Here is a 22215-nt window from a genome sequence, read left to right as displayed (position 1 = left end):
GTTAATTTAACTCCGAGTTACAGACCTTTAAGGGTCCATTTGGTTCCTATCTATGATTTAGCTGGGGAAACCCTGGAACTCCCTCAAGGACCCGGGGGTCCCCGGACCCCACTTTGAGAACCACTGATATAGCGTAATCTCTCAAGACAACAGAAAATGTCAGCACCACTGCCCTAAACATGTAGTGAATGGATTCGCAAATTGTGAATAGTGTGAACCTAACAACGAAATTACTGAACTTGCCACTTCCAACAAAGTGGGCACCAAAACATTGTGGGCAGCACTAGGTAAATCTGGGCACTGGGAAAACCGTGTAACCAAAACAAAGCAGGCACCTGGGAAATCCGGGCACCAAAACAGAGTGGAAAATAATTCTCAGCCAAGAGGGCCCAGCTAATGCCAAAGTGCACAAATTGTGCTACACACACCCTTGTCAATATTAAAGAGTGATAGCAGGGAATAAAGTAAGAATATTCTTGAATTAATGTCTTTATTGTCATGGAAAATATTTGGTCAAAAGCAAACTTGCTGGATCAGTAATATTTATTTACATAAATGAATTAAAGAAACAGCTAAAAACAGAGTAAATGGTGAAAGCATGAATTGGTAATTTCAGTGTATTGTTGACATAAAAAAGTAGAAAAAGTAGATTAAAATATATGTTGAAAAATAAATACAACTATGACACAAATGTCATCTTTACAAAACCTTATATAGACCTAATTGAAAATGTGTGACCAGTTAGTTAAGCTTGGAAGTTTTAGAGTATGTTTCTTTTTCACAGGCAATTTCAAGGTTTATTTATCCCGAGAAAGTAGAATGGGACAGCAATAGGCCTGTTGATAACATTGGTATTGTGTTTCTCCTTGATTCTTTAGACAATTTACTTTAGACATTCAGCAGACACTTTTATCCAGAGCGGCTTACAAAGTGCAATATCAGCGTGAGCGGCATGAACTCTGGTAAACCAACAGATGACATTCTTTCAAATTCAAGTACCACATTCATTGAGGGCATCATGGTAGTGTCAGTGTGCTTCATTTGCCCCCTCTTCCTCTGTAAACCGAGAGCTTATATTTTGCTTCCGCACCATATCAGCATAGAAGCCATTTTTCTCCATAAGCTCGTCGTGACTCCCCTCCTCCATTACCATGCCATTATCCAGGACAATTATATTATTGGCCTTCTGTACCACACTCATTTTGTGAGATATCAACAGCACAGACCACTGGTTGTTGTCATTCAACAAGGCTTCATGAACCTGTTCAGTAAAATAGGGAATTAACGTTAAATATTGAAGAATAATACAAAAAAAGAAACAATAGAGTAAGTAATACACCTTTAAATAGGGTGACCAGATGTCCCCCTTTGCGAGGGACAGTCCCACATTTCCATGACTTTTCAGGCGTCCCCCAAATTGAGACTCTGTCCCACATTGTGACTGGCAGGTGTTGATATACAGTAGGTGCGCTGATTGTTGCTCTTAACGTGATCTCACAGCAAGCTAGACTGGGCCACACTGGACTACTGGAATACATTATAGGGCAGAGTATTCCATTGTAAGGTAAATCTCTTTCATTGTCCTTTTCCCTGCAAGATATGTTTTTAAGCTTCTCAATAACATGAGAAATATACCCTATAGGGGGGTAAATAACAAATTAATTGACAGTATTAGGCCTATGGTCGAATATGACATCAAAGCATTTATTAGCAACTTAATTAATAATTTGCTTTTAACCCCCCGCCCGCTCGTCCCACATTGTTCCACACAAGTGGTACTTCTGTCCCTCAAATGAACAGTTTGGATCTGGTCACCCTACCTTTAAAACACATGCATGACTGAACAGGTCGTTTTGACCTTTTTTGAGATTTGGAAATGGAATTAAGATTGCTCAGGAAACACTCAAAAATATTTATTTCATATTTACAAAACGTCTCAACTGGTAGAAAAAAGAAAACAAGACTTGGCTTGTATGTTAAGGAAAAGTCAAGAAAGGGCACATTTCTGAGAGTTTCTTGAGCAAACCCATTCCACCTCAAAATTTCAAAATCAGGCTCAGTCATGCGAGTGTTAAATTCATATGGCTAGTGGTAATAAATAACAGGGTTTTCTTACTTTATGTTCAGTCTCTGTGTCCAGGTCACTGGTGGCATTGTCCAGTATCAGGATCTTAGGCTGTCTGATTAAAGCTCTGGCAATGGCAATACGCTGCTTCTGGCCTCCTGAGACCTGGCCTCCCTTCTGTCCCGCATCTATAAATCAAAATGATATGTTAACATACAGCCTCCTTGTGACTTATGGACCACAACTAACTGTAGGGACGTACCGGTATACAACACATGCATGCATGTCACTTAAAAGGTATTGCTATTGTATTGGTAATAGGAAAAGGGCTTTTGTTTAGTTTTTTTCTCCTAACTAGAGTTGCCAGGCCAGACCTGTATCATATCCATTTGGCAGTTGAGAGATGAACTCATGGGCACTAGACAACTTAGCGGCCGAGCGCATCTTCTCATCAGAGGCATCCTCGTAACCATACACGATGTTCTCTTTCACGGAACGTGCAAACAGCACACATTCCTGGCTCACCACAGCGATCTAAAAACAGGAACAAAACAAGGAAAATTGAATGGCTGCCTGCCTGTCAAATTATTGTTTGCAGTTTATGACATGTTCTCATACCAACATCTTGCTACATGCAGAATATTTTCCTGCACATCTTCCAAATTGGTTACATGTCCGCAATATGGTGAATCTCAATGGTTTAATTTCTAAACATCATGTGAGTCTATCATCATCATCAGCACCGCTCATTTTTTGTTATTTACTATTCTTTAATATACAGTATTATACTATGGATATATTTGAGTAAAAGTTAATGGAGACCGTATTGGCACAGTCCTTGGGGTGGGGTACGAAGAAAAAATAAATGATGTATTTTTTTTAAAAGACGCTTTTTGAATGACCACATTCACAGTTGAACATTGTGGAGGTGTTGGTGTTGAATGCAACAGCATCTGGAACAAAACATGATCACCTGTTGACCTGAATCACATACCGTACCTGCTGTGAGCCTAACCCACATTTCCCTTTTATTATCTATTTTACATGTTGTTTATATTGGTAAAGAGACACATAATAAAAAATATGATGAAATGTTTGAAATCATTTTCTCAATAGTTAGTGTGTTGTGAAATGGTGGATATGTAATTTTGGAATCAGGTTTCTGAAATGTACTGTAAATGCAATTAGACATTTGAGTATTGCTGTTCTTGATTGGCCACCTTATCGCGGAGGTACTGGTCCTTGTAGCACTGCAATGGCTTTCCATCCAGTAGGATCTCTCCAGTTTGGGGCTGATAGAACCGTTCCAGCAGCCTCAAACATGTGGTCTTCCCTGAACTATTAAGCCCAACAAGAGCAGTGATCTGGCCTGGCTTCATCTCCAGGCAAACATCCTGTAGTAGAAGTTAGATGAATGAGAATGAGAAGAATGTAGATGGATATTTTTCATCGTAAGTGATCACTTGCAATAAGCATATACGAATTTGTCTTGTTGACATTATTGCAAATTTAAATGGCAACACAAAGTCATGTCACTGTACAAATATCAATACGCTATGGTATGAGAGTGTATAATATGACAGGATATGATAACATTCAATATACTAATTTCTGTTTACTTGTATACCTTTAGTATTGGGTCTTTTTTGCCAGCATAGGCAAATGTGACATTTTTGAACTGAACATGTCCATTCAGATGTTCAGGCTCCAAAGTACCTTCCGGGGGCACTTGGGGCTTTCGATCCAAATACTCAAAGATCTTCTCAGATGCACCGATTGCCTTTTTCACCTCCGGATAACAACGCATGACAGACTAGAAGAGAGGATGCAGATTAGGGAGCACACATACTGTATGCAGATTCATGGTAAATGATGAGTTATCTTTTTCAAATAACAAAGACATCTTGCAACTCTTGCCTGACTTATTTTGACTATGGCAGATCCCACTGGGAATTCAAATGTGTCTGTTATTATCGAAATAAATATTGGAGCATCAGAGTTGTGAGCTGTGTATCTCCACACCGGAGATGGAGAAATGACTAACAATTACCACAAAAAGTACCAAATAATAAATTAATGTACTTCTAATGCTGCAGCATTAATACACAACTCTGCATTTGTTGCCTGTGGTCTTTCTTAATTGTCAACATCTGGACATCATGTTTTGGATAAATGAAACCCTTAATATCCAGACTGGGATGTGTACGTTTTCCATAATGTTTTGGCAATGGTCTCACCTCCACAGCAGAGGCAAATTGTAGCTCATAAAGGATGAAGGACACCAGGGCACCACTGCTCACAGTCCCTCTGGTCACCAGCAGACCTCCATAATACAGAATAAAGACCTTCAGGCCCAAACCGGACATCTAGGAGGACAAAAAAAAATAATGTTCTTTGGCGTCTTACGTAATTTTAAATGCTTGTTTCGATCTGCTTAGCATACAACATGGGTGGGGTTTGTCACAAAGAACAATATAATGACTGTCCAAAAGTCAAGATAATCAGTAGAAAGTATTTGAGTCAAAAAGTATTATTTATTTTTTCTCTCTGCCTTGTATGACAATCTGAACCATCCATCTGTCAAACTCTTAACAGGCTAAAACAAAAGAATATCAGCTTAATACTCACACTATTGGCCCAGGTGGAGCATGCATAGGCTGCTGCTTCCTTTTTATTGAGTTCAAAAGTATCGTCTAGCTGCTTGCGGTACCTCTCTGTCTCACCATCCTCGTTGGCAAAGCTCCTCACTGTCTTAATGCTGGAAAAGACTTCAGTGGCCACTTGGTTGGCTTTAGCTAGTGATTCTTGAACCTCTGCTGAAAGTTTCTGAAGAATGGACAAAAAGTATTAATTGACTAACTGAAATTATTTAGCAATATCGTATTTACAAATATGGACGATTATACTTGAAAATAAAAAGGTTCGTACATGAACAAGAAATAGAGTCTAATCATGTCTTGGCCTCACTGTCCAATCTTTAGCTATCGATAGCACGTTAATATGTGTGCAGTTTGTGAACAAAGCCAAACAAAGAGGTGTGGCTCACTATACAGCCTTCAGATATACTGTGAAAACAACTGAAAATGTATATGAAGCTCAATCAACAGGAATATAGGTAGAATGAGGAGTACTGGGGAGACAACTTCACCTGGTGGAATCTTCCAGAGAACTTTGGGATGACCCAGATGATGGGAAGTCCCATGCAAGTCAAAAGAGATAGCTTCCACGACTGACAGACCATGTAAAAAAATACAAAACTGACACGAGCAAAATACCACATCAAAAGACTCAGGTCCTCGCTCAAGGATTCACTCATTTTGTTGGTGTCATTGGTAATACGTGACACAATTTCACCTAGAACAGTAAGCAAATACAGTATTAGCACCATAGAGTTTAAGTTTAAAGATAAATGATATGGGACTGATAAAGCACTTGAAATATATGGTCAGTTTATTAAATAAACGTTTAAGGCTTTCAAAGACTTTTTTAGTTTATTTTTTGTTTTGACAAACCCTGTCCATGAAGCCAGCCCTATGTTAGCCTGGCATGGCCAGACTAATATAACTGCTATTATTTTAGGTTTCCAGGCTAGCCCTATGTATGCAAAGTATTGGGAAGTTGACTTGCCTGAATTACTGGCATCAAAGAAAGCAATCTCCTGTTTCAGCACAGACTGGAAGACTATACCCTGGACTGAAGTATGGATGCGGCTCATGGTAATGTTATACATGAGGTCGCACGCAAACTCAAACACAGCACTGGAGGAGATAGCAAAAAGTGAATGGAGACACAAAACCTTTCAATATTTTTTTCCAACTTGAGCTTGTAGAATAGATCAGCATGAAATAGTACTTCTACTAGAAATACTGTAACTACCATAACATATACTATTATAGCTAGTCTATTGTAATAAGAAATATAGATACATAGTAAATCAAGTGTTTTCAACAGTTATGAAATGAGCAACCTTGAGATGAAGACGTCTTGTCTACCAAATAAATCATAATCTAAAGCCACTCAAACAATACAAGCAAGTTTGAACAAACTGTTAGTGTCATGGGAGCAATGCTTTTTGCAGTCTTTGTGGTTCAACAACATACACAAAGCTTACCTTGCAACAGTCATCAGTGCCATAACCGTAATGGCTGAAGTGAAAGCATCAGGAGTCTCTTCATTCATGATCCAGTCAGCCATACGGCCAGTATACTGAGGGATAGCCATCTCGCCTGAGGACAAAGTGCAGACATTTCAAGTAGACATACTGTATATTTGGAGAAACAGACTATAGCGTTAGACCGCTTTGTAATTAGAATGCACAGGTTTGATCCCAGCCAGTCTTTGTCCTATGTCCTTTAGTGTTCTTCTTAACACTGTAGATACATCATCCTGTAACACTGAACCTCATCCTGCTGCCCATGTCCTCTGACCTCTCATGTGACAAGCAAACAAGAGTTACACATAATACCATGTGATGTACAAACGATAAGTAACCAACTCCTAGTTATGAAAACCTGATGCTTGAATTACTACTTCTGTATCTCTTGCAAAGAAAACTGTCTGCACTGTTCCTCACGTTCACGGTTGATCGGGCAAGCACAGATGTTTCTGCTAGACCTTGGCTAATAAATCATTCATCTTTCAGTTTACTCAACTAACCAAATAATTATTCATTGCAATTAACACAACAATAATCAACTATTAACTTTTGAGTAGGCCAAGGTGAAGATCCACGTACCCCAGGAGGAGAGAGCAACCAGAATAAGCACAACAACAAAGCGATTGGAGTAGGGCAGCATGTATCCCATCAGTCTCTTCAGGGAGGCCCCACTGGTCTCCTTTGGTTTCTCACGGGTCATCTTCGTGAGAAGAGGCGAGATGTAACCACTCCAGTAGAGCCAAGCCACTACGGTTATGACATAGTTCTGTAATAGCTGTAAAACAACAACACATGAGGGGTTACACTTTTCAATAGTGTTGCCCGATCACGTGATCGGATCGGCGGCCGATCCGATCAGCGGCCGATCCGATCACGTGCCGAATTTTTTTTTTTTTTTTCAAAAAAATATTTTCTGGGAGTACTGAAAGTTACAGGTAAGGTGAATGCGATATGAAATGTAAGCTTACCATAATCACAGTAATCCTTAATAATTTTCAATCATATTCAAGGGCTTTTGGAGAAATGAGACAGACAGAGCACTGCAGAGGGAAGGTGATTGTGTCAGACTCTGTGTCCAGCTGGCAGCTGATGCCAATAAGTAGTAATTGGCCCCTTGTTAATGGATCAAAGGAAGGCAATTATGTCTCTCTGCACTGTCAACTAGCTGCTACTGCATACTTTTCAAGCAGACTGGTTAATTGGTTCTTAACTTATTTTGTTTCAACTTTAAAAATGGCCAATGTTTTACCAGTTTTTATATAGTTTGTTGATTATTTTTGATGCTGTAATGGTCTATTTTATTTTATTTTTTGAGGTATTAAACAGGTTTTAAAAGTCCTTAAATCGTGACTTCACTGCCAAATTTCAAAGGCCACACCAAAGGTCCGCTGCACAATGATTGAGAAACACTGCACTAGTAGGCCTATATCACTATACACTACTCATAAGTTTTGTTTTTAATTTGTTGATTCAGTGCTGCACAAGTGATAGAATGAATAGGTTTTTTTTTCTTAATGCCTTGCCAAAAGATCGGATCGGGAAAGATCGGGATCGAATCGGAAGCAATAATATTTGATCTGTATCGGATCTGGAGCAAAAAAATCGAACCTCGGTTCAAAGTGGAGCGGTGAATTTGAGCAGCTGTACCCTATGTGAGTGAGTGAGTGAGTGAGTGAGTGTAAACTGTGCCTGTGAGTGAGTGGTGAGTGTGCCTGGCCTGCACAAAACAGCGCCCCTCCTTTAACTAGTGTGTTGTGTGTGGCCACTCAAGGTATTGCCAGGCTACGGACGGACACGGCCAGCCAGCCAGCCAGCCAGCCACCCAGCCACCCAGCCACCCACATACCCACGGACATACCTGTCTATTGGGAGCGCTTTCACCGCTCCAAAAACCCTGATCGGGGCATCCCTACTTTTCAATTCAGTTATTGAAGATAACTGACATTTTTGTTTATTTTAGCATTAGGCCTAATACTTACTTTTATCATTTATGTTCAGTTAAGTTCAAGAAATATGCATCAGCAAGCATTTTATGATAGTGAAGTGCTATTGAAAGTAATGAAGTATACTGTAGCTCTGGATAAGATACTCATCTTAGCCTCTGTGTGTGTGTGCGTGTGTGTGTGTGTGTGTGTGTGTGTGTGTGTGTGTGTGTGTGTGTGTGTGTGTGTGTGTGTGTCCGTGTTAATATAATTATAAGTATTATACGTGTATAATTACACAATAACTACTACACACCCTTTCCCAGGAGTACCACCCCCACAACTGGTCCAAGGTGGACTGACCCAGCACCCAGAGAAGGCTGACGTAGACTGGACAGAGGAAACACAGGACCCCGACGCTCTGGAGCCCCTCGAAGCCATTTATCCATGGTGGGCTCCCGGGGTAGGTGAAGATGAGGGAGAGCAGAAGGCCAGCCCTGGCCAGCCCTCCACCCCACAAAGTGATGAAGGGATGATGGATGAGGTGAGGGGAAGACTGGGCTGCGCCGATTGTGAGCACCACACACGCATCCAGGCACAGCAAAAGTGGATAAAACAAACAGCTCATTTTCCCCACCATGCCATACAGGTTCTGTAATGTAAGTACAAAGGTGTGAATTAGAATGCATGCATCCACAAAACAATCCGTGATCTAAATCGATACAGCAGGGCAGGATTGATTTATTGATTGAATGAATACTTTATTAGAAGTTTGCATAGGAAAGGGTACAGGACAGTACAGTTCACTGATACAAGGTCAACTAAAAGGATAAAGACCACAAGAAAGCTTTTAGCCTTGTTTACATTGGGGTCTCTTTTGTACTCAATTCATACAAAAGCTTAGTTATTACACTGGAATACAATACAGTTCAGAGTTGTAAGGCTCATATCTCAAAACACACAGGTTTAAAGGGGCTAATGTAACTTTCACTTTTGTTTTGTGCTAGGCAAATGGTATTTTTAATTTTTTGGATTCATTTCCGTTATTGAAAATAATTTACATTTTCTGGTTTCGTTTTTATTATTGTTTTATTGTATTATTACCTCAACATTGTGAAACCGTAGATAAATAATGACTGTTTTACCTGTCACATAGGTTTTTCTCAGCAGACAATGCTACACAACCACTCCATAGCAGCCAAAGAACTTGTATTTGACTGTATATCCGCGTAATGCGCATGCTCAGCGTCCACAACGAACTGAACGAAGGGGTTCTGGTAAGTGTAGTCGTAAATACAGCCTATTCTGCTTCTATGTACATTAATAGCTGTCATTTGCAAGTTACTACTTTTAAGTGCAACCGAAACCGAAAATACAACCTTGTAGCTGCAACATTATTGAAAGAAAATGTACCTCGGTTTTGTGTTTAGCCTAAAACAAACCAAATTTCGGTCAGGCGCTCATATCATGTCTCTAGATAAGGAACAGCAGCGCCACACGAGCCCAGGCTGCCATGGTCGCCGAAAGGCTTTCTTGTAAAGAAAAATGATAGCAATAATGTAGCGATATGTTAAATTAAGTTACAAAAAAGCTAAGTTTAAAGATTTTTCCATACGAAACGGGAACGTACCGAGTTCCTTTTCACATCCAGTGTTGTTTGCGTGAATGACGGACCGTCCAGAGAGACGCCTTCTTCTAACTCTTGTTGTTGTTGATGTTGTTTTTACTCCAGACTAATTCAAATAGTATCTAGATTAATTCTGTTCATTTAACCATCCGATCGGTCGGTGCACTCTTTTGCTGCTATACGACTGTGGGTGGGGGAAAAAGTGAAAGTGAAAGTGTATGATTTTTAAGAAGCCAGCAATGGAAATCCCCCAGTGTTCATGCACGGTCTGCGGGGACAAGGGACATGGCCATGGGTGCCATGGAGTCATGGACTCCTGACCGAATTATGTCGACCGCGGTTGGACTGCCCCAACAACCCAGACCCTAAACTATAGGTTTTAACCGTTACAAAACGGCGACAAATAAGTAATGTTTAAAAATGATGATTTAAAACAACAAACTTCAGATTGAAAATAAATGCATTTTCGCGTGCAATGCCGCCACCGCGTGGCCGTGACTCATTCTGCACACCGTGCATACTTTTCCACATTAGACAAAGCACTCCTGTCCCAATTCCGATTATATTCTTAATTTGTCGTTTTGATTGATCGATTGAACACTTTATTCGAAGTTTGCATAGGAAAGGATACGGGACAGCACAGTTCTCTGATACAAGGTCGACTATAAAAGATAAAGACCACAAGAAAGCGGTTAGTTAGGCGTGTTTGCACTGGTGTCCCTTTTTACTCAATTCATACAAAAACGTATGAATTGTGCGTATCTTTATATCTATGCTGCAGACGACATTTTGTACAAAGCCAGAAAACCAGGAACTGACGGTTTCCTTGGCCTATGATAATACAATGATCGTTCTGACACGATTTGAGTGTAAAGACTGTGGACATCAAATGCAGCTGTGTCCCCGCCGGTTTAAAAGGCCACCGCTGTAATAAAGCCAAATGTAAGCCACGATCAGCCTGTATTAATACGTGGAACACATTGTTATTTTCCACCTCAACGGCGCAGTGCGCATGCCCAGACATGGCAGCTGCCTTTTGGGAAGAAGCAACAAATTCATACCGTTAGTTCCAGGTATTTTATTTTGGGGTAAAATAAGACGACAATCACTCATCGACGGGGGCAGCATTTCGGGGACTGAAGAGCACCGCGACTGTCTGGTCGGGCGTGACAATGGAGTGAAGTGACAGTGTGTGGGGGAAACGTTGTTTTGTGGAGAAGCCTCGATCTGGATGGAACCGACGGGTCTACGAGACGTTTTCAACTGTATAACATTGTGTAAGCATATACGCCCAACGCGACGAGAGGCATTATGTTTGGCACGTCAGCTCTAAAACATCGACAGTTAACGAGATTGAATCCGTCTTCGTTCGCACACAACTGCGTAGCTTAACGTAACAACGTTGTTGTTACATTGTTGTTTCTATTCCCTTATTTTTGTTTTATGGTTCTCGAAAGCTTCGGGCCCATGCAGAACGCATAATGTAGCCTAGGCCTGATTTTTTTTTGTTGCATACAGTGGTTACGCGCGTGACTGTTCCACATAATCACATCTGGATTCGGATGCAGTGCTGTTAGAAAATATGAATTATAGGCCTGCATACATTTAAAATCTGTGAATCGTGAGTGCTTGGCTCGGATTGAACAGTGGTTTTCAACCCTTTTCACGTCAAGGTGCTTTTTTTATTCTGCATTTGAGCCACGGACCACCGTTTGATGAGATTTTAGCCTCTCAGACCCAAAACTTCGAGTATTTTGTCCACAATTCCATGCTGTATTGATGTTGGTACCATAAGAGAGAACAGATCATTCAAAAATAAGAATTCTACATTCTGTAATTGTGTAGACCTGTGAAGTAATGCAGATGTTCAACCATAATTTAAAGTGCTCTCAAGAATTAAAGATCTATATAAGGGTCCATTTGGTTACCAAATCTCCATCATTTAGCTGGGGACCACCTGGAACTCCCTCAAGGACCACTGGTTGAGAACCACTATGCTAGAAGCAGTAGGCTTAAATACGTTGTTATTTCTTGTTTTATAGCCTTTGCTGCAATGGACGATTTCGGTCATCCAAAAGCCAACAACAATGATCCTCATCCCCCCAATATGCATAGACCTTCAATCATGGATTCAGCTGGAATGCACCACCACATCCAACACGGTCAGTATCCATCATGTGTTTTGTGACACTTTTCCATGACATGTATTATAATTTACAAATCATAACCAGGTGCCATGATGTGTTGTTGTTTTTTCCAGGGCACTTACACCTCACCGATGGAAGCAGGAATTTTCATTTGGATAAAGATGGCAGAAAACAATGTCATCACTCTGTAATTACAGACCAACAGGCACTGATGCTTGCCCAGTGCCAATCACATAATGTTCCATTAACCATTGATAATGGTAAGTGATAGAGTTGTTGGAGGGCTCTCTTGTCCTCACTGAACTTAACTAAGAACCTACTTGGTCTACTGGCCCAAATGTTTATGATTTAGTTCACACATTTGTTTGAAATATAACTTTGAAATATAACATTCATCAATAATTAGTTTTACGTGAAAACAAAATTGTGGGAAAAGGCATGCCATGCTCAGATATGGCAGCTGAAAGTGGGAACTGGGAACAACACCTCATAAAACGATTTCATATCTGAATAATTAATAGGCAGAATGAATAGGTGAAAACCTTCCACACGTTTTGGTGAACAATTATGAAATATGTACTGCAGTGGCATCTTTAGGTTTTTGGAGCGGTGAAAGCACTCCCAATGAACAGGTATGTCCGTGGGTATGTCTGTGGCTGGCTGGGTGGGTGGCTGGGTGGCTGGCTGGCCGTGTCCGTAGCCTGGCAATACCTTGAGTGGCCACACACAAAACACTAGTTAAAGGAGGGGCGCTGTTTTGTGCAGGCCAGGCACACTCACCACTCACTCACAGGCACAGTTTACACTCACTCACTCACTCACATAGGGTACAGCTGCTCAAATTCACCGCTCCACTTCGAACCGAGGTTTGATTTTCTGTTATGAGTTAACGTTTTTCAGACCCGCTAAGTGCATGTTGAGGACAATGTTTCACCTATACAGGTCACCGATTAGGGATGAGACCGTTAAACGGTTAACCATTTAATTGGAATGTGTGTCACTAACCGTTAAAGGAAATAAAATAAAATAATAAATAAATAAAATATTAAACAGAATATCAATGGAATACATCTATAAATATAATCTATAATTGTTCCTCATTCAATATTTTACAATATCGTATAAAGAAAAAACATTTGTAAAAAAGATAAATAACCTTATGTATGAGATATAGACCTAATGTATGTTACAATGTTTTAGGCTGTATTTGAACTGCCCACACATAGGACTGCAACTTTATTTGTTTTTATGGCGTCATAGGCGGTTAACCACGGCCCACTGTTGAAAGGTTAAACATTTACCCAAAAAGGTCAAAATGCCCATCCCTATGCAATGGGTGTGTTTAAATTCTCAACCAGTGGGGAGAGCCACACTCTATAGCTATATCTCCTATAGTAATTCATCTATAGTAACCGATATAGGAGCTATAGTAACCTAGCTCCTATAGTAATTAACCACTTAGAACCCAACAGATCTCTAGGCCCAAGCTGTACCCACGAGTGACACACTGAGCATATACAGATCTGGCAATAAGTGGCAATGATGCCAGTCATGCCACACTAGAAAGGTGTGGTTGCACTGACGCATGTCATGAGGAATCCCCTGGGAACTGAATTCTGCCTTATCATTTCTAATATTATATATTGTGATGCCATGTGAAGCATGACAAAAAGTTTCACTGTTCTGTTGTGCAAAGGTTAACGAAAAGCAGTTTCACTTTGCTGGCAAAAACCCTAACCCTAACCCAAGAACAATAGTGTGTTGCCTATAGCACACACACTTTCTCTATTATTACCAAAGAGGGAATAGTGTAAAAAACATCACAAGGATGCAGCTGGGACGTATCATCAGTGATGTAGCCTGGGGTCGACGGGTGTTTCGGGTCTCGCAACATCATACACCCTCGCCCAGGTGACCCAGCCGGGGTTGATCAAGTCCCGACTTACGTCCCAGTAGCTATCCACGATCAGTCCTATTAGGGAAAGACAGGGTCACTCAATGTGCAGCACCGGAACTACTCTGCCAGGATTGGGGAGCCATTCTGGCGCGTGGAAGAACTAGGCTCTATGGGTTGACTCCTGGCCGGGCTCCTCCTACGTCTTACCAGGTCCTCTCCTGCTCTCACCAGGTTCAGAACCTGTGCGTTGCACCAGACCCCAATCCAAACATTCCATTCAGCTGCTGCAGTTGAATGGCCCTCCTAAAGGCCTCACCGTGGATTTGTTGGGCTTCTTCCTCACGGAAGACACAGGCTGGGGCGCTAACCCAACCTGCTCCCGGGTGCCGTCTAAATTCCGGCCGTCAACCGAGTCTCCGGTGGTCACCAAACTATTCCTGGTTGTCACATAGTCTATTCCTATGAGCCACTATAAATAGAACTAATAGTGTAAAAAACATCACAAGGATGCAGCTGGGACGTATCATCAGTGATGTAGCCTGGGGTCGACGGGTGTTTCGGGTCTCGCAACATCATACACCCTCGCCCAGGTGACCCAGCCGGGGTTGATCAAGTCCCGACTTACGTCCCAGTAGCTATCCACGATCAGTCCTATTAGGGAAAGACAGGGTCACTCAATGTGCAGCACCGGAACTACTCTGCCAGGATTGGGGAGCCATTCTGGCGCGTGGAAGAACTAGGCTCTATGGGTTGACTCCTGGCCGGGCTCCTCCTACGTCTTACCAGGTCCTCTCCTGCTCTCACCAGGTTCAGAACCTGTGCGTTGCACCAGACCCCAATCCAAACATTCCATTCAGCTGCTGCAGTTGAATGGCCCTCCTAAAGGCCTCACCGTGGATTAAAGGTGGATCTGTTGAAGAATATATCTCGGTATTTCATATGTTTAAAGTATAAATAATAGCACTGTCAAAAATAAAGGAGGGATGTAAAATAAATGGTAAGAACACCTAATGGATAATAAACAAACAAATGAATAAGAAAACGGGCAACTAATGTATGCAAATATATAAAATGTAAAAATAATGAATTGCCAAAAAATGTGTAATACAATTTGAATATAGACAAAAGGTAAAGAAATTGACATTTGACCTGCCTAGTGCCTACGCTCTAGACGTACATCATTGCGTGAATTAATTTACAAAGCATTCAAACTATTTCATGATACTATATTTTCAAAATAATGCAATAGTTATTTCAATATGTATTACATTTAGGGTTGGGATCTGATCTCGTGTACTGTTTCCCTTTTAATGATTCCTATAGGGAGTTTCAAATGGACCCTTACAGGTCTGTAACTCTGGAATGTACAGATGGGACCAAATGGACCCAAAAGGGTCCACTTGTACACTCTCAGAGTTATGGTTGTCCTTGAAATTAAAAAGTTTGAGAACCACCAGTATTGTAATGAATAGCAGACGTGAAGTCCAAATACCAGCTCTGACAGTGTGATAAACCGGAAACAGTTCCAGATGTGATGGAACTGATTCCGGTTCCTCAATGTTGGATCCGATTCCTCCAGTTCCACTGGTTCCGGATCCCAAACCCATTCACTCCAACATTTTCTACAATAATACGTCTGAAGGTCATTATCTCCATGGCCCTAGGCATGTGCTCAATTTGCATATCATGCGTTAATCCATAATTGACAGTGAGGGAAACTTATGCTTCGGTCTGGATGGAACCGGCGGTTCTACAAGATCTTTCAACTGTATAACTTTTGAAATATATAGGCATACTGTACATCATGAAGAAGAAGGCTGATATAAGCTGTTATTTCTCTTTATAGCCTTTGCTGCACTGGGGGATATTGGTCTCCATCCAAAGGCCACCAACAATGCTCCCCCTCTACATAGATCTACAATCACAGAGACAGCTGGAATGCACCACATCCAACAGGGTCAGTAGTATTCATGCGTGTTTTGTAATGTTTTCCCCCCATCAGTGATTTATAAATCATAACCAGGTGCCATGCGTTGTTTTTCCAGGGCACTTACACCTCACTGATGCAAGTAGGCATTTCCATTTGGAGAAAGATGCCACTTCCAGAATACATGGTCACTCTGTGATTACAGACCCACAGGCACTGATGATTGCCCACAATGCCGCCCACAATGCCGCCCACAATGCTCAGTGCGCACCACAGAACTCTGGCATCCTTGATAATGGTAAGTGATAGAGTTGTTGCAGGTCTTCACACCATTTACTGCAGGGGTCTTCCATGTTTTCAGGCCAAGGACCCCTTAGTTCAGAGAGAGATGAAGTAGGGACCCCCACTTACCAATTCATAGATCCCATAGTTTCATTGTTTGACAGTAAATTTGTGTTCTCATATATTTAACCGCTTGAACACAAAACCTCTTTGCCAAAAATATATTTTCGGCTAAAGTTCTCTAAAAAAGGAGAAAAAAGTTTCTATCACACAAAGATTTGGAGGACCCCCTGTAGTAACTCTGAGGACCCCTGTTGAAGACCCCTGATTTACTGTATGAACCTGCTTGGTCTTCTGGTTCAAAATGTTTATTTATTGAGTCCATAAATTATTTGAAATATAACTCTGTCTGAGTGTGTCAGTTCATTAAGGATTTGTATTACATAAAGGTAAAATGTTGATGGGGAAAATGAGGAAGTACATGCTCAGGCATGGCAGTTACCAGTGGGAAGTAACACTTCATAACGCTGGTTGCAGTTGTTGGTTAGATAGAGAATAAACTCATACACTGTTTCAACCGTATAACATTGTGTAAGCTTATACTGTACGTATGACCCCAACTAGAGTTATTATGATGCCACTTTATTTTTTTAAACTTAAATCTTCAGGACAGAACGGATAATGGTACCACTAACGCTACGCATAATCCCATCTGGATTAGGATACACTGCAGTGGTGTTTGATAATATGAATTAATATGTTGAAATCTGTAAGCCTTCATCGAATACGTTGTCTTGTGCAGTCGGAAGCAGTAGGCTTAAAGAAACTATTCTCTTTTACAGCCTTTTCTTCAATGGAGGATATTGGTCTCCTTCCAAAAAATCCCAATAACCCTCATATGCATAGACCTACAATCACCGATACTGCTGGAATGCACCACCACATCCAACAGGGTCAGTATTCATCATGTGTTTTGTAGTGCTTTTCAGTGACACACGTGAGCGACGTACAAATCATAACCAGGTGCTATGTGTTTTTCCCCCCCCAGGGCACTTACACCTCACTGATGGAAGCAGGAATTTTCATTTGGAGAAAGATGCCGCTTCCAGAATACATTGTCACTCTGTAATTACAGACCAAATGATGATGGGCCAGTGTCCAGTCTGCCCAGGACAGAACTCTGTTCCTTTCATCCTTGATAATGGTAAGTGAGAGAGATGTCTGAGGTGTTGTCCTCGTTGAACATTACTTTGCTATAGACTCAGACCTTCTTGGTCTATAGGTTCTAATGTTTATGTTTGAGTCCACACATTATTTGAAATGTTTCAGTACATTTTGTATCAAAATCTAATTATACATCAAAATCTAATTATATGGATCTCGGGATCCACATGGGAATGGCATGGATCTCCGACTTTATGTTGATGCTAAAATTAGGAAGATACGAGAATAATTCAATGCAAGCATGTATGGCCATCAATTTACCTCCGACATTATCTGAATGTCAAGAGATACTGTATGCCCACAGGTATCACCAGTTAATCCCTTATATACGTCATATGACAAATAGCAAAAATAGCTGTTTTCCCTAATTTTGAAAAATCTTTGACATTTATTGAATTTGTTTAACTACATGACCTAAATAGGCGGTTATTTGACTGTCCTAAATTACTTGCTGCTAAACAATTCTGCTATTTTACAGCACGCCTTAATATGCAGGCCAACAGTGGGAGCACTGGTTTAGAGAAGGCAGGACCTGCCAGGAAGAGATCCAAAGCCAAATCCAAAGTGAAAACCTCCAAACCCAGAGTGGCTGAACCATCTAAGTGGAAGCAAAACCAGCAGAAACAACTGAGGATGGAGGGCAAAGCGTATGTAAGCAAACGAAAAAAAGACGGTCAATGTGTGACAAAACAATCGAGGACAATAGGAGCACCATGCGGCTCAAATGCATGCAAGAGAGCCTCCAACCGATTTTGCCATGACTTTAAGGAAGACGTCAGAGAGAAGATGTTTGAGGGCTTCTGGCAGGGCATGAACTGGACCCAGAGGAAGATATTTATCGCAGGATTAGTTGACCGGGTCTCGGTGGAGAGGTCGCGGGCAGCAAAAGAAAATTCGCGGAGATCAGTCTCAATGCGCTATCATTTGAGACTCAATGGCAAGAGAAAACAAGTTTGTAAGCACATGTTCCTGTCTACCTTGGGCGTTGGAGAGTGGTCTGTGCAAAGCTGGGCCCAAAAGAAGTATTTTAACAAAAAGACAGAGGCCCCGAAAAGGAAGGTGATAAAAAAGAAGCAGGACCAGACCACAACGCCACCCCAGAGCACACCAAAAGAGATTGGTTCAGCTGTAGCCACAACTACTGGCCAAGGAATCCAGGAAGGTAAGTTAATAATTAGCATATACACAATGTATGCTTATTTAGTTCATGAAAAAACAGTATGGAGATTTTCTTTCCATCATGATATGAATAAAACTGTATATTTTACATAGTCAGTATTCATACTCTTACTCATGGTGATATAAGAATAATAATATATGATATTGGCCACACTATCAACCATTTTCAACAATATTTCTGTATATATTAGGCTATAGTAAATATAGTCGGGTGGAAACCTTGTATGTCCAAAACCTTCCTTTTTAAAATTATTTTAAAAGCTATTTAAAATAGTGAAAATAGCCAATCTACAAGGCAAGCACACAACGCCTCGCATCGCAAGGCGTCGTGTGCTTGTAGATCTTATATTTTCACTACTTTTCTATGATGAAGTAGGCTTTAATTTACCAAAACACATACACATTTGAAACTTGACACAAGGTTTCTGCCTGCCAGTGATGAAAATGGTAGTGTTTCACAGTATTGATGACTTTGACCTCTCATTGTAGAACACGACAATTCCTCTGACCACGACGAAAGCTTACCATTGGAACCAATGGGGTCATTGGAGCCGGAGCAGGAAGGGGCAGGGCCTGCCAACAAAAAGAAATCCAGAGTCGCCAGACCACTGCAATGGAAGCAAAACAAACAGAAGCAACTCAGAATGCAGGGCAAATCGTATGTCACTAAAAGAAAAAAAGATGGCAGCCCTGTGACTAAGGAGCCGAGGAAAATGGGACAAACGTGCACCTCCAACGCATGCAAGAGAGCATCAAGCCGCTTCTGTAACGACGTCAGCGACGACACGAGGAAGGAAATCTTTGACAAATTCTGGAACGGCATGAACTGGACCGAAAGAAAAGTCCATATCGCAGGACTCGTCGACCGTGATATAGTGGAGAGAACACGTGCACCGTGGACACAATCGAGAAGGACAGTGTCACTGCGCTATCACTTGGAAATTGGGGGTGACAGAAAACAAGTTTGCAAAAAGATGTTCCTCTCTACTTTTGGGGTCGGGGAGTGGTCTGTGCTGAACTGGGCTCAAAGCCCAACAAACCAGGAGTCAGCCTCAGCTGAAACCTTGGCAAAGGAGAAGAAACTGTTGCCGAGGAAATCCCCAAAAGCTTCGGAGCACTCGGTCCTGAAGGCGTTCCTCGAGAGTTTACCGAAGGTGCCCTCGTACCCCGGCAGCTCCTCTATCAGCAAGCTGTATCTGGAGCCGGTGTTCTCCAACATGGCCGATGTGTACCGACACTACCAAACCCACTGCATAGAGAAACAAACAAAACCTCTCTCCCGACAGGTGTTTTGCGTCGTGTTTAAAAGGATGGATTTGGGCCTGTGTGATCCCAAGAAGGATCAGAGTTGCTCTACTTATAACTCTGCAGGGAACTTGTTCAATGAGCTTTGGGAAGAATACTGCATGGAGAGTGAAGCCGCAGGAGGGCCTCATCCACAGAAAGCTGTAGTCCAATAGCAGGGGCGTCATCATGCACGCCACAGTTCTGAGTAGGGATGGGACCATAAGCGATATTATCGTTTATCATGATAAAAAACACTCACGATAATCGCATCGTGGAGATTTATCATGATATCGTCCTCTGTCATGCACTGGGATCAATTCACCTTTTATTTGCCGAGCTGCATCCAGTTAAACCCTCTATAATTGGTAAAAGGTACTTATAATATACGTACTTGAGTCTTTTTTCACTTTCTATCAAAAAAATTGCAGATCTACAAGCTCACAACGCGACGTGTTGTGAGCTTGTAGATCTGCTATTTTTTGGCAAATGTTCTGCCCAAGGATAATGGATTTTGATTATTGCGATAATATCGTAAATCGCGATTTCTTTTGTCACAATAATCGTGATATGAAAATTTCATATCGTCCCATCCCTAATTCTGAGTGGGCACAATTGGAGCGGGAGGCATGTAGGTCTTTCCCCAGAAAAATAAGAAAGAAAATGATTGCAATTTTCTGCTCATATCTGCATGGCGTTTGACATATTATATTCAAAGGCTTTCGGTGGATTATTTTAAAACTTCACTAAATAGCTCTGTAACCTCCAACTTTATATTAGGGTAAAATACTGTATATATATTTCGAGATTTTAATGTCACTTATTTGTGCTGTTGTTGTTATTATAACTATTATTATTCACTAGCTTCTGCAGCCATGTAAAAAAAAAAAAGCTTAATCTTGTCTGCTTCAACCAAACATTTTAAGTTGGCATAAATTCACATACAAACACTATATTCGCAATGCTAACTCATTCACAAAACCATAGGTGTTAGTTATATTTTCAAACAGTGCATTGGAATCAGGACGTGTACATATGAGACTGCCGACATAGCCTCGCGTTGCCAGGCTTACTCGTCTGCGTAAAGAAAAGCCTGGTTACAATATGAGGCAGAGATTGCATAGAACGGTGCGACTTCCGCCGTGAGTATTTTCCTGGATGTTGTTGTTTTTTTCGAAAGTATTCCCTGCTGGGGAAAAAAACAGTTCTACTTCTCCCGACCCTTCGGTTGCGCTCGTAATAAACAATATCCAAACAAAAACATGGATTCTGATAAAGTTACTCCTATTAAGAGCGAGTTAATAGCTACAATCTTTAGGTTTGTTTGTCTGGGGGATGTAAACAGACCTGCACTGCGTGATGTAACTTCCCTTAACCGCAGCACTTCTGCCTTGATGTATTTTTTAGCAGATACAGATATTTTCCTTGCATCTTGACCTGGAAATATCAAATGGAATTCACTGGTTTGCTAACTATAACCTTTGATAGTGTTGGTAAAAAAATATATATATACATATATAACCTCTCTTCTACTAATATTACTGTAAGTGGGATGCTTTGCAGTCACTAGCCTTCTACTGTAAGCTACTGGATTGAGGGATAGCTAACTACTATAGTAGGTAGCAACGACATAATTACTATTATTAAAAAAGAAAATGATAGTACCAACTCCCCCCTAAAACAAAAACAACCACGGACCCTCAGTTTCAAGGGCATGACGCCGCTGTCCCCATGGGGATGGTTAAGAGCAGACGTTTCATGGTTACACATTGAGTTATACATTGTGTTGTGTGCCAAGAATGCATCATTTGTAATATTAATGTGTTAATTGTTGTGAAAATGCATGGTAGAACCTACTATATGTGAATTGATGTAATGTTCTGTTTGGGGTCAAATGTTTTGCCAAATCAACCATCTTAAATTGGATTGTCATTGGTAGGTTTTTAAGCATTGGTTGTGGTTAACCAAAATACATTGCTGCCTGGAACAAGTCAACAATATTTGAAACAATCTAATGTTATAAGTAATCAAAAGGCTATTTTGTTTTGTGGATTGAATTAAGTGCAATTATTTGTCAGATCGTTCCTTATATAATTTAACTTGGTGTAATAATTGTTCCTCGGCCTTCATTTTCAGTTTATGAGAAAAATAAATAACATGATTCGTTGTTAAATCATACCAAAATATGTTTATCTTGATTTGACATTTAAGAGAAGATTTGGGAATCTTAATAAAGGTCATTTGGTCAAATTCAAACCACACTCTGTTCTCTTAACTATAACGACCTTCTGCGTTGTAATAATAGTGTGTTTGATCTAATCAACCGCACACTTGTCTGTGACGTGGAGTCTAAACAAGGCACAGCAACCAGCACACACACATGCTCTTGGGCGCACACACACACACACACACACACACACACACACACAGGCAAGTGGCCCACTGCTATTCTTCTGTACACAGTGGCAGGAAGTTGTCCAGATATCCGCAGGGGCTTCTGAAAAA

General features: G+C 41.0%; 2 protein-coding genes across 3 annotated transcripts; one reads left to right on the top strand and one right to left on the bottom strand.

Moving 5' to 3' along the window:
• Nucleotides 1–531: 531 nt before the first annotated feature.
• tap1 (transporter 1, ATP-binding cassette, sub-family B (MDR/TAP)) lies at nt 532–10002 on the bottom strand. 2 transcript variants are annotated; one of them, XM_080736969.1, is made up of 13 exons: nt 9774–10002; nt 8460–8795; nt 6801–6996; nt 6177–6291; nt 5693–5823; nt 5214–5419; nt 4694–4891; nt 4303–4431; nt 3693–3878; nt 3286–3459; nt 2440–2599; nt 2117–2253; nt 532–1261 (listed from the first exon to the last, which is right to left on the bottom strand). In XM_080736969.1, the coding sequence occupies exons 2-13, from the start codon at nt 8781–8783 to the stop codon at nt 1028–1030; spliced, it is 2190 nt and encodes a 729-aa protein (XP_080593095.1). In that variant the 5' UTR covers nt 8784–8795; nt 9774–10002; the 3' UTR covers nt 532–1027. The 2 variants fall into 2 exon arrangements, with proteins under 2 accessions (XP_080593095.1, XP_080593096.1); XM_080736970.1 differs by lacking the exon at nt 9774–10002 and adding an exon at nt 9289–9331.
• Nucleotides 9395–21951, top strand: LOC308294231 (uncharacterized protein). The gene is made up of 9 exons (XM_080736958.1): nt 9395–9420; nt 11813–11932; nt 12031–12177; nt 15661–15771; nt 15860–16039; nt 16866–16976; nt 17072–17227; nt 17726–18409; nt 18916–21951. The coding sequence occupies exons 2-9, from the start codon at nt 11824–11826 to the stop codon at nt 19884–19886; spliced, it is 2469 nt and encodes an 822-aa protein (XP_080593084.1). The 5' UTR covers nt 9395–9420; nt 11813–11823; the 3' UTR covers nt 19887–21951.
• Nucleotides 21952–22215: the final 264 nt, after the last annotated feature.

The sequence above is a fragment of the Nannobrachium achirus genome (genome assembly GCF_963921795.1).
Source record: "Nannobrachium achirus genome assembly, chromosome: 2".
Lineage (NCBI taxonomy): Eukaryota > Metazoa > Chordata > Actinopteri > Myctophiformes > Myctophidae > Nannobrachium > Nannobrachium achirus.
Note: the sequence above shows the minus strand (reverse complement) of the source record. Positions and strands in the feature narration are given on the sequence as shown.

Coding starts and splice junctions, on each gene's coding strand:
- tap1 (XM_080736969.1), bottom strand. CDS start 8,783: ATGGTGGGGAAAATGAGCTGTTTGTTTTATCCACTTTTGCTGTGCCTG. Junction 4,892..5,213: donor TCTCTGGAAGATTCCACCAG/GTGAAGTTGTCT, acceptor TCCATTCTTCAG/AAACTTTCAGCAGAGGTTCA. Junction 3,879..4,302: donor AATTTGCCTCTGCTGTGGAG/GTGAGACCATTG, acceptor CCTCTCTTCTAG/TCTGTCATGCGTTGTTATCC.
- LOC308294231 (XM_080736958.1), top strand. CDS start 11,824: ATGGACGATTTCGGTCATCCAAAAGCCAACAACAATGATCCTCATCCC. Junction 12,178..15,660: donor TCCATTAACCATTGATAATG/GTAAGTGATAGA, acceptor TTCTCTTTATAG/CCTTTGCTGCACTGGGGGAT. Junction 16,040..16,865: donor CTCTGGCATCCTTGATAATG/GTAAGTGATAGA, acceptor TCTCTTTTACAG/CCTTTTCTTCAATGGAGGAT.